The sequence below is a fragment of the Echinops telfairi genome, unplaced genomic scaffold (genome assembly GCF_000313985.2).
Source record: "Echinops telfairi isolate 266 unplaced genomic scaffold, ASM31398v2 ScPeMD7_3;HRSCAF=10, whole genome shotgun sequence".
Lineage (NCBI taxonomy): Eukaryota > Metazoa > Chordata > Mammalia > Afrosoricida > Tenrecidae > Echinops > Echinops telfairi.
Window position 1 is genome coordinate 27,413,070 of NW_022103899.1, and position 11,226 is coordinate 27,424,295.

Genomic DNA, 11,226 nt, shown 5'->3' on the forward strand with positions numbered 1-11,226 from the left:
CTTGTTTGCTTCAAGGTCCAGAGGAAGATCTTCCAAACTACTCGATGGTTTGTCCTGAACACACTGATTCAGAGATCCACTGCTTCTCTTGCTTGCTTCAAGGTCCAGAGGAAGATCTTCCAAACTACTCGATGGTTTATCCTGAACACGCTGATTCAGAGATCCACTGCTTTTCTTGCTTGCTTCAAGGTCCAGAGGAACATCTTCCAAACTACTCGATGGTTTGTCCTGAACACACTGATTCAGAGATCCACTGCTTTCCTTGTTTGCTTCAAGGTCCAGAGGAACATCTTTCAAATTACTGGATGGTTTAACCTGAACACGCCGATTCAGAGATCCACTGCTTCTCTTGCTTGCTTCAAGGTTCAGAGGAATGATTGGGTTGTAAAAGAATTCATCTACAAGGTCTATCAGGTTTTTACTTAAAATTAGCTTAGGTGCCAGTGATTTTGTGGAACTAGATGACTTTGAGAGAGGACTTGATGACGTTGATGATTTTCTTTCAAAACTCAATACAGAGATATTTGGTAGCCTTCCTTTTGAACTGGTGTCTAAAGGCTGTATTGTGATGATATCAGGCTCATGGGCCTTGGCTTTGCTCGTAGGTTCTTCAGTTTTCGAATGTGCTGGGTAAGGTGGGTCTTGGTCTTCGTGCTCTACAATCTCTGAAGATACACTGCTTCTGCACTTGGGCATATCGTGGTCTTTCCTTTTTCTGCCTGAAACTTTGTTGTTTATATTTCTTAAAAAGGGATCAAAACCGTCCTTGATGTGGACTTTCTGGAGCTGTAATATTAAAAAAAAAAAAAGACAAGACATTCTATAGCATCGGTTTTAAATGGATAATAAGTTAACAAGTTAATTTTCTTTAAGTGTTTTGTCAATTGTATTTATTCATCTTGCTACCATCTATGAGAAGGAGAAAATAAATTTTAATTGGAAAATTTCTGAAATTGGAATAAAAATGAAAATTCCAATGCAGAATTTTCTAAAACTTCTAATTTTAATACTTTTTTGCTGTTGATGTGCTTTTGGCTACCTGAAATACTTAAAAAAAATCATTCATAAATACTTGTGTATTTGTGTGTGTGTGTGTGTGTGTGTGTGTTATCTGCTCAATATCAAGTATTAGCTAAAGGGGTGGTTAACTTCAAGATCTAAGTTCCATCCTTATAAATATTTACCATTTTAGTAGCAATGTAGAATTGCTTTTTAAAAGATGTAAAAGCAAGTAGCATATGTTCCATTAAAAGTATGATAAATATTATCTAAAAACTGACTCATTTGCCTTTAAGTCTGAAAGTTTAACAATGATAAGCTTCTCCTTGTACTTAACATGTCACAGGATGATCTTGCTTTTTGATGAACCACTATGGGAGAAATGGTTAAAAGAGAGTTGGACCAAAAGCAAAACAAAGCACCAAACACACTGTTTTACAGTGAATTTTCAGTATCACATAAATCGGCAGCTTTGTAGCTCTGAGACCAGGTTATACTATTACTGACACAACCTTAAACATGAAATCTTTTCAAACTATGTCTACATTATCTAATTTTGGAGGGAGGGAAAAATATAAAATAACCAGTTAATACTCAGTTTAATGTATCCCAATTTAGCACAGCTCAACATTCATTTTAATGAATACAACTGGCTTTCAAATGCTAGTTGGTACCAATGCGATAACATAAGAATCCCCTAGGTGTTTTGAGAAATACAGATTCCCAGATCTAGCTCCAGATGTATGATTTAGAAGGCCAACATTGGGACCTGAGAATAGGTATTTTTTTAAAAGACAGCCAGTTCTTTCTGCCAGGACACCAGGTTTAAACATCTGTTCCTCTCAAGTCCATGTCAGCCCATGCTGATCCCAAGTGTTCCAGAGTGCACACGTGCACTTCACAGGGGGTTTCTGATGGCTGTTTTTTTCAGAAGTAGACCCCCAAGCCTTTTCCCAAGACACCTCTGGATGCAATGAAACCTCCAGCCTTTTGGTTAGTATCTGAGCAGAATCTCCGAGCAACTATTTGATTATGAAAAGTATTGAAGAAACACAGTAATAAAATATACTTGGAGTGGGCTGACATAACTCGGGACTCACCTGGGACGGCATAACTTTTTCTATATAGCTTGGGATGACAGACGGTGGTAAGCGTTCTTTTGGTACAAAAAACCCCTGGGGTGGGGGGAAAGAAAGAAAAAGGTTTTATTTTAGACTACTAGTAATGCAAAATTATTTCCTAATATTATTTTATTCTTGCAACTGTTATTAAAGACACGAAAATCAAGACCTAAATAATTATTTTTCTGACAACCTCAGTTTGTCGCACTGTGGTGGCTTGTACACTGCTGTGATGTTGGAAGCTCTGTCATTGGTGTTTCAAATGCCAGCAGGGTCACCCAAAGTGACCAGGTTTCAGCAGAGCTACCAGACTAAGAACAGACAATGAAGAAGAAATCGGCTCCCTACTTTGGAGGAAGTATCCGCTAAAAACTCAGATACCGAGCGCCTAACAAAACAAATGGAAGCACCACACTGCTGGAGCTCGTGCCAGAGGACGGCCCCTTAGGTGGGAGGGGCCTCGAAATGTGAACGAGGAGGAGCTGCTTTCTCAGAATGGAGTTGACCATGGTGCTGTGAGTCGGGTAAAGCCTGTGCGTGTGGAGCCTTCTAGATCTCTGTTTGCTGAGGGGGCAGGACTCAAGGCAAGGAGAAACAGCTGCACAAACGTGCTCATGATCAGAAGCTGCCACATGTGAAGTACAAATCTAAGGAAACTCGAAATCGTCAAAAATGAAATGGGATGCTTAAAGATAGATGTCCACTGACCACTTTGAATGAGAAAAGCATATGATTTATTATGCCTGGAATAACACAATTAAGAGGAATGACGTTGCATTCATTGTCAAAAAATGATATTTCTGAATCAATCTTGAAGTACAATGATGTGTGTGATAGGACACCTTCAAGGAAATCCAATCAACACTACTATTATTCAAATTATACACCAACCACTAAAGCTAGCGACGAAGAAATTGAAGAATTCTACCAAGGTCTTCAGCATGAAATCGTTCAAGCATGCAATCAAGATGTAGTTATAGTTACTGGCCAATGGAATTCAAAGGTTGGAAACAAAGGTAAAAGAACAATGGTTGGACAATATGGACTTGGTGATAGAAACAAAGCTGGAGATCACATGATAGAATTTTGCAAGTGCAGAGCAAATACATTTCTTCAACAACACAAAAGGAGACTGTCCAAATGGCCTTCTCCAGATGGAATCCCCAGAAGCCAAATTGACTACATCTGTGGAAAGAGAAAACAAAGAAGCTCAATATCAGCAGCTAAAAACAGACCAGGGGCTGACTGTAGATCAGATCATCAATTGCTCATATGTAAATTCAAGTTAAAGATGAAGACAATTAAAACTAATCCATGAGAGTCAAAATATGCCCTGGAGCCTATCGCATCTGAATTTGGGGACCTTTTCAAGATGGGTTTGATGCACTGGATTCTAATGACCTGATGGGCTGTGGGAGGACATCATTAAGAAAGTCAAAAGTCACTAAAAATACAGGAAAGAAAGGATAGATCAAAGTGGATGTCAGGAGACACTGAAATTTGCTGACTATAGGGTAGCTGAAGCAAATGGAAGAAATAGTGACGTCATAGAGCTGAATAGAAAGTTTCGAGGGGTAGTCGGAGAAGACAAAGTAAAACACTATAAAAAGGAAGAACACACTCAGAGTATCTTAAAGAACTGAAGAAGAAAAAATTCAAGCCTTCAGTTGAAAGAGTGAAAGCTTCTATGGGCAAAATATTGAATGAGGCAGGAAGCATCAAAAGGAGATGGAAAGAGTTCAGGTGCAGCCAGTGCAGCATTATGCTAAAGATGTGGGATTATAAAGAGACTTTTCCCCAGCTTTGTCTCCCCCAAAGACATGCCAAACATTAGAGGCTGTTTGCCAGCAGATGGTGGGAGGTCAGATGCTTAGACATCCTCCCTGAAGGCAGTCAGTTGCCAGACTACTGTCTGGTCCCACCACAAGAGGGGCCCACTCCCTGCTGTTAAGGACAATGGGCTACTTCTCCCTTAATGGCTTACAGCCATCAGTCTGGTCCCTGTAAGTGGGGTTTACACCCTACTGATAATGGTTTCCATAGAGAGCCAGAGAACAGGTCAAACCTGCTCAGTGACATTCAAAGTTAGGCTGCCATCCTGAATCTGGGATCTACCCATCTTGTCACATGTTTACCCCCAATATCTCCCTGTCCTATTGTGTGGATACACCTAGATCACCCCCCTCTCATTGCTGTATAACCTATAGTGCCACCTCTTCCTGTGACGTATGTCTTTACCTGCAATTAGTGGGCTTGCCCCACCACCACCCCAAGAGATAGATAATCCTTGGTTAGTAATAAACGTCTCTCTCCTGCACTCCCCTGCTCTCTTGGCCCGTGCTGTGTGTGGACCTGGCTGTTGAGATCATGGCATCCCAGGAAGTGAGCATGCTACTATGAAATGTGTCTGACTTCTTTATTTTACTCTCTCTTCTATCTCTCAGGCTCTCTATGACTTTACTATAATCTTTATATATATCTCAACCATACAATTGCACCTATGGAACCCACGATTAGATGTGGGGGGCTGGACTTTCCCCTCACACTAAAGGGAGGATTATGTCCTCAGAAACCCCGGGGGTAGCCTTGGGGATGGAGGAGCAGAAGGAAACAAAAGCAACGAGTCTGGAGAAAGCTGAAGAAGCAAAATTAAAAGCAAGGCATCCTCATCTGGGACAAAAGCCTGGACGTTCAGATTTTTAAAGAAAACAATTGTGGAAAGGGCAAACACATTTTGATTCTGGGAATTACAACATGGGTAAAGCAAAAATGAAGAACAAACAGCTTCCTAGTGCTGCCCCAGATAAGCCGGGGGTCCCTGATGGGCACATACCCACTCCACAGACCCTTTCTCAGCAGAGGCTGTCCTTGTTGCTAGCAAGCTGGCTGGCTGTTTAAAGAGCTGAATTGCATTGATCTTCCCATTATTTCTTCCTAATATGGTATTTCTCTGCATTTTATATCCTTTCAGTTCACCATGTCATTTGAGACAGACAGGGGTGTGTGTGTGTGTGTGTGTGTGTGTGTGTGTGTGTGTGTGTGCTGCTATTGTAAGGGAATATATAGAATTTTGTATTAGTTTAACTTCACTGATGGCAAGGACATGTTAGAATAGCATAAAGCAATCTACTTAAAAATATTTGTGTATAGCATCTCCTAGTATAGGACTGGTTCTAACAAGTAACAAGCAAGTTTTACAATGTTAATGTTTTAACCTTCCTTCTTTCCTTTATCTTAACTATATTCCTCTAATTTAAAATTACCTCTATTGTATTGATTTATTCTGTATTTTCCTTTTGGATGTGTAAAACAGAAGTTGAAGACCACAGTTGAGAGAAAGGTCACATTTTTCAAACACAAACAAATAGCATGGTCTCTGAAATATTTCTGCCTCTTTGCTTGAACTTAAACAGTTTTCAACCTGTTTCAGCTTTAACAATGGAAATTTCCTTGGGCAATATTTGCCCATTCTTATATAACTTATTTGACTAGTGCATAATAGCTGCTGTTGAGACGAATGTTCTTTTTCAGTTCAGTAGTGTTAGCATGCCTTTTGTTGTTGATGACGTATATGAAGTGTGCATGTGTGTCAGTTGTTGAATTCACCTGTGTGCCATTTTTGTAAATAGAGTAGTTTTGCACAACCTCTCACAAATGTCTGTTATTAATTGGACATATTAAGAAGATGATGTACCAACCAGAAGCACAAGAGTCCCTACAAAAAAAACTCTGTATCCAGTCATTACAGTTTTTTTTGTAGTAAGAGTCTTTTACAATCTCGGGATTACAGAATACCAAATTTTACTCAGTCTGCCATAGACTTAAGCTTTTTTCATTTGTTACTAACATCCATGACAAATATGATATGTTGCTTAGGCATATCTTTTATCCTATGAAGAACCTTTCGTTCTGGCTTTTATGGAAATTGTAATTCATATAATTTATATGAACTTTTTTGTTTTGTTTTGTTTTTAACATTTTATTAGGGGCTCATACAACTGTTATCCCAGTCCATACACACATCAATTGTGTAAAGCGCATTTGTACATCGTTTCTCAAAACATTTTCTCTCCATTTAAACCCCCGACATTAGGTCCTCATTTTTCCCCTCCTTCCCCGCTCCCCCCTCCTGCATGAGCCCTTGATAGTTTATAAATGGGTATTTTGTCATATCTTGCCCTGTCTGACGTCTCCCTTCATCCACTTTTTGGTTGTCTGTCCCCCAGGGAGGAAGTCACACACAGTTCCATGTAATCGGTTCCCTCCTCCCTACCCATTCTCCCTTTACCCTCCCTGTTTTGCCACTCACACCACTGGTCCTATAGGGCTCATCCGTCCTGGATTCCCTGTATTTTCAGTTCCTATCTGTACCAGTGTACCTCCTCTGGTCTAGCCAGTCTTGCAAGATAGAATTCGAGTCATGGTAGTGGGAGCGGGGAGGAAACCTTTAGGAACTAGAGGAAGGTTGTATTTCTCATCATTGTTACATCGCACCGTGACTGGCTCATCTCCTCCCCTAGACCCCTCTGCAAGGGGATCTCCAGTGGCCTACTAATGGGCTTTGAATCTCCACTCCGCACTGCCCCCATCATTCACTATGGTAAGATTTTTTGTTCTGTATATTAACTTTTTAATGTAGAGACTTTTTACTTCCACAATGCACTTTGGAGATGCTAACATAAAAGGCATCCATACTCCTTTCCCCTGCATGTGCCCTCATCTACTCCCCCTCCGCGCCTTTTAAATTTTACTTCTTTGACTCAAATGGAGTTGGGATGGTAGTCTGTTTGGAAATGTAGGCATCTACACTCTTGGAAATTTGCTCTGTAGAACGCTATATTTTATAGCACAATAATAGGGCTTTCCTTATAATTTCTTAGGTGTTAAGTAACCACTCAATCCTGTACTATTTTTAATATTTCACAATTGTTTAAATAAAAGGAACTTTGAAACATACTTTAGAAAAAACTACAGTCACTGAATCAATCAATTAATAGTTGACATGCAACCATTTCAGGAGGTAGCATATAAATAAAAACCAATGGTGCTGACGGAAGAAGTCTGAGCTGCACTGAAAGCATTAGCCAGGACCGCAGGCATTTATGGACTACCAAGTGAAATGTTTCAGAAAGCTGATGAAGCACTGGAAGCACTCGCTCATCTAGGCCAGGAAATTTGGAAGAGAGTTACTTGGCCTCTCTTGACTGGAAGAGATCCATATTTGTACTCATCCCAAAGAGAAATGACCCAACAGAATGCTCAGATTATAGAACAATATCATTGGTATCACATGCAAGTAAAATTTTGCTTTAAGACCACCCAACAATGGTTGCAGCAGGACATTGACAGTGAGCTTCCAGAGGTTCAGGCTGGATTCCGATGAGGATGTGAAATCATGTCAGATGGATCTTGGCTGAAAGCAGAGAATACTAGAAATATGTTTACTTGTGTTTCTGTGACTATGCCAAGCCTTTCAACTGTAAAGATCATAACAAACTATGTATAGCCCTAAGAAGAATGGGAATTCCAGACACTTTATTGTGCTCATGCAGAACTTGTCCATGAATCAAGAGGCAGTTGTGCAAGGGAATACTGCATGTTTTAAAATCAGGAAAGGTGTGCGTCAGGGTTTTAGCCTTTCACCATAGTTTTGCAATCTGTATGCTGAACAAATCACCAGGAAAGCTGGATTATGTGAAGAAGAATGTGGCATCAGGATGAGAGGAAGGCTTAGTCACAACTTCTGGGGTGCAGATGATACAACTCTGTTTGCTGAAAGTGAGGAAGACTTGAAGCATTTGCTGATGAAGATCAAGGAATTCAATCTGAAATATGGATGACAGCTCAATGTCAAGAAGACCAAAATCCTCACAACTGGACCAATAGGTAACATCATGATCAATGGAGAAAAGGTCGATGTCATCAAGGATGTCATCTTGGTTGGGTCTACCCACAGTCAAGGTTCATGGAAACAGCAGTCAAGAGATCAAAGGCCATGTTGCATTTGGTCAATCTGTTGCCTAAGACTTCTTTCAAGCATTGAAAAGCAAGGCTGTTATTTTGAGAAGGTGCACCTGCCCCAAGCCAGGGTATTTTTCAATGATCTCATATGCATGTGAAAGGTGGACACTGCATAAGGAAGACCAAAGAAGAATTGATGGATTTGAATTATGGTGCTGGAGATGAATGTTCAAAATACCATGGACTGCTAAAAGGACAAGCTGGCCTATCTTGAAATAAATATGGCCAGCGTGCTTCTTAGAGGCAAGGATAGTGAGATTTTGTCTTACATACTTTGGACATGTTGTCAGGAGTGACCAGTCCTTGGAGAGGAACATCGTGTTTGTAAAGTAGAGGGGCAGCAAAACAGAGGAAGGCCCTCATGGCGATGGACTGACACCATGGCCGCAACAACAGCTGCAAGGCTCAAGACCAGGCAGGTTTCTTCTGTTGTGGTAAGCATTGCTATTGGTTGGAGCCGACTCCATGGCACCTAACCACAACAATACTTATAAAAGCTGTTTGAAGTTCCCTTTTTGTTCATGACAAACCTCTGTCATTTCTGGATCTAATTCTATTGATTGATTTTTCACCATTATGAGTCATATTTTCTTACCCCGTCTTTATTCTGGGAGAAAGATGAGGCTTTCTACCTGCATAGAGTTACCGTCTTGGAAACTCACAGGGGAAGTTCTACTGTCTTATAGGATCACTATAAGTCAGAATCGACTCAGTAGCAGTGAGTTTTTTGTTTCTGTGCCTTGTAATTTTTAAAAATTAAAACCGGAAATGATATATATTTGAATTGTTGGTTGCTAAATTTTATTTCTTTTGACTTTGTTCTGGTACGTGGTTAGTTGGAATCAGTTTGGTCCTTTGGAGGCTTGCTGTAAAGTTCTACAGGGAGAAGGCTGTCTACAGAAGTCTTTCATGTAGGGGTGAGTTAGCCTCTCCACTGAGGTGATACTGTCTAAGAAGGATTCTAGCTGCTGTCAAATGTGTTCTAAGCCTTTTCATTCTGACTAATGGAAATATGAATTATGTGAAGTGCTAGAATGTTTCTACTTAATTCTTTCCAGGGACTCTTTTTCCTGCCTCCCATATTTTCCTACTCTGATCAGAACTCAATCAAAGTCTCCAGGAAAACACCTTCGGAGTTATCTAGAGATTTTTTCCCCTAGGGCGCCTTCCCCTCTGGCATTCTAGGCCACAACTTCTGCCTCTGTTCCACCAAACTCCAATCTCTGTTTTCTCAACAAGACTTCTTTCATTCCCTTTGCGCATCCTGCTGCCTTAAGTTGTACAGCTTACCTGCTCACCTTGTGTTTTCCCTTCTCTACAGAATTACAATTCCATGCCGCCTACTGTCTCATATCTGGAAGCCACCTTTCCAGGTTTGTCCAGTTTTCTCATTGATAAAATTAATATTCTCAATACATTGTGATCTTTCCATCACTACAAAACTCAATACAATACTTCCTATCTCTTTGTTGCCCCTTTCTCTGTTGACTTTCATAGTCATTCTCTCTTCACTAAGCAAGAAAATGATCACTTTCAATTCTAATATAAAAAGCCCTCTCATTTATTATTTTATGCTAATCTGTATGTTTATCACTGTAACTACAAAGGCAGTGTCAAGATTTACAATCCCACGAGGTATAGGAGTTGAGGAAGGAATGATATCTTAAAGGATTGGAGGCTGGGAGGCAAAAATATGCTGATTTCAAGGGCATTTTATAGAGTGTTGAGACAACTGTGTATCAATTTCAGGAAAGATGTTTATAGAGTCCTATCTCATACCAAAACAAATAGAAAGCCTAGGTGGATATAAGAGTTAAACATTTAAGAGAATACTTAGATTATCTTGGCAGGGGAGAAGAATGTCTAAACAAGACATAAGCCAATATCCACCAAGGAAAAGTTGACAGAATTGAACACATATACATTGAAAACTTCTATAATGATGCCAACGAAGGTAAAAACAGACCAAAAAATTTTAAAAAGCAAAGATACCAAAGTATTATTATTCAAAATATAGAAAACATTCTCATGCATAAATAATGAAACATGATACCATATACCATTGGCAAAGATGACACAAAATACAAATGTCTAATGAACACACAGAAATATTTCACCTTCAAAATAACCAGGAAAGTAGAAATTAAAATATCAATAACATAGCATTTTGTTAATCAAATTAACAAAAAATGACTCGCCACAGTTCACTGCCATGGAGTAAATGCTGACCCATGGTGACCCACTGTGAGCTGCAGAGACTGTAACTGTTTATGGGAGTAGGAAGCCCAATCATTCTCCTGTGGTGCTGTTGGCAGTTTCACACTGCTGACCAGGCGGATCTCAGTCCAAGAGTAACCACTACACTACCTGGGATCCTCTAGGGCATCATTTAACATTTGGGTGCAAATACAAATTAGTAAAACTGTTTTGAAGGGCAATCTGACAGTTTAAAATTAAACTCACTGGTTACCTTCTGATTCAACATTTCTACTTATTGTTACTCATTCAGTGCCCATGGATGTTCCTAATAGCAAAGTCAGCAGTTCAAAACCACCTGTAGCTCTGTGGGGGAAAGATGAGGCTTTCTGCTCCTATAGAGTTCCAGTCTCAGGACACGCCTAGAGGTAAAAAATCAGACTGATCTATTTACAGGCTTTTGGTTTTTTTTTTCTTCTTTTTCTTTTTAAATTAATTTATTCTTTTCTGGGTCATTGGTTTTCTTTTTTGTTGTCATCCTTGTATTCTCTTTTGCCATTTTGTCTTGCTATGCCTTGTTTTTTGGTGCATATTATTATCTCTGCAGATCTATCTAGATAAGATAGGCTGGATGAACAGTCTGGAGGAGAAAACAATGGAACCAATGATTCTAGGGGGACATGGGAGAGGGGGAGGTGGGGGAAAGGAGGTGGTGTTGACCAACCCAGGGACAAGGGAACAACAAGTGATCTAAAACTAGTGGCAAGGAGGGTGTGAGAGGCCTGGTAAGGGCAATGTAACTGAGAGAAATTACTGAAACCCAAATGAAGGCTGAGCATGATAGTGGGACAAGAGGAAAGTAAAAGGAAATAGAGGAAAGAACTAGGAG

General features: G+C 40.0%; 1 protein-coding gene and 1 pseudogene across 1 annotated transcript in view; one reads left to right on the top strand and one right to left on the bottom strand.

Moving 5' to 3' along the window:
- The window catches only part of C2CD6 (C2 calcium dependent domain containing 6), a 118,025-nt gene that overhangs the window by 6,760 nt on the left and 100,039 nt on the right, over nucleotides 1–11,226 (bottom strand). The window contains 2 exon segments of the mRNA XM_045296649.1: nucleotides 1–786; nucleotides 2,100–2,174. Of these exon segments, the coding sequence (XP_045152584.1) occupies nucleotides 1–786; nucleotides 2,100–2,174 (861 nt within the window).
- On the top strand, nucleotides 4,680–5,018 carry LOC123522409 (annotated as a pseudogene).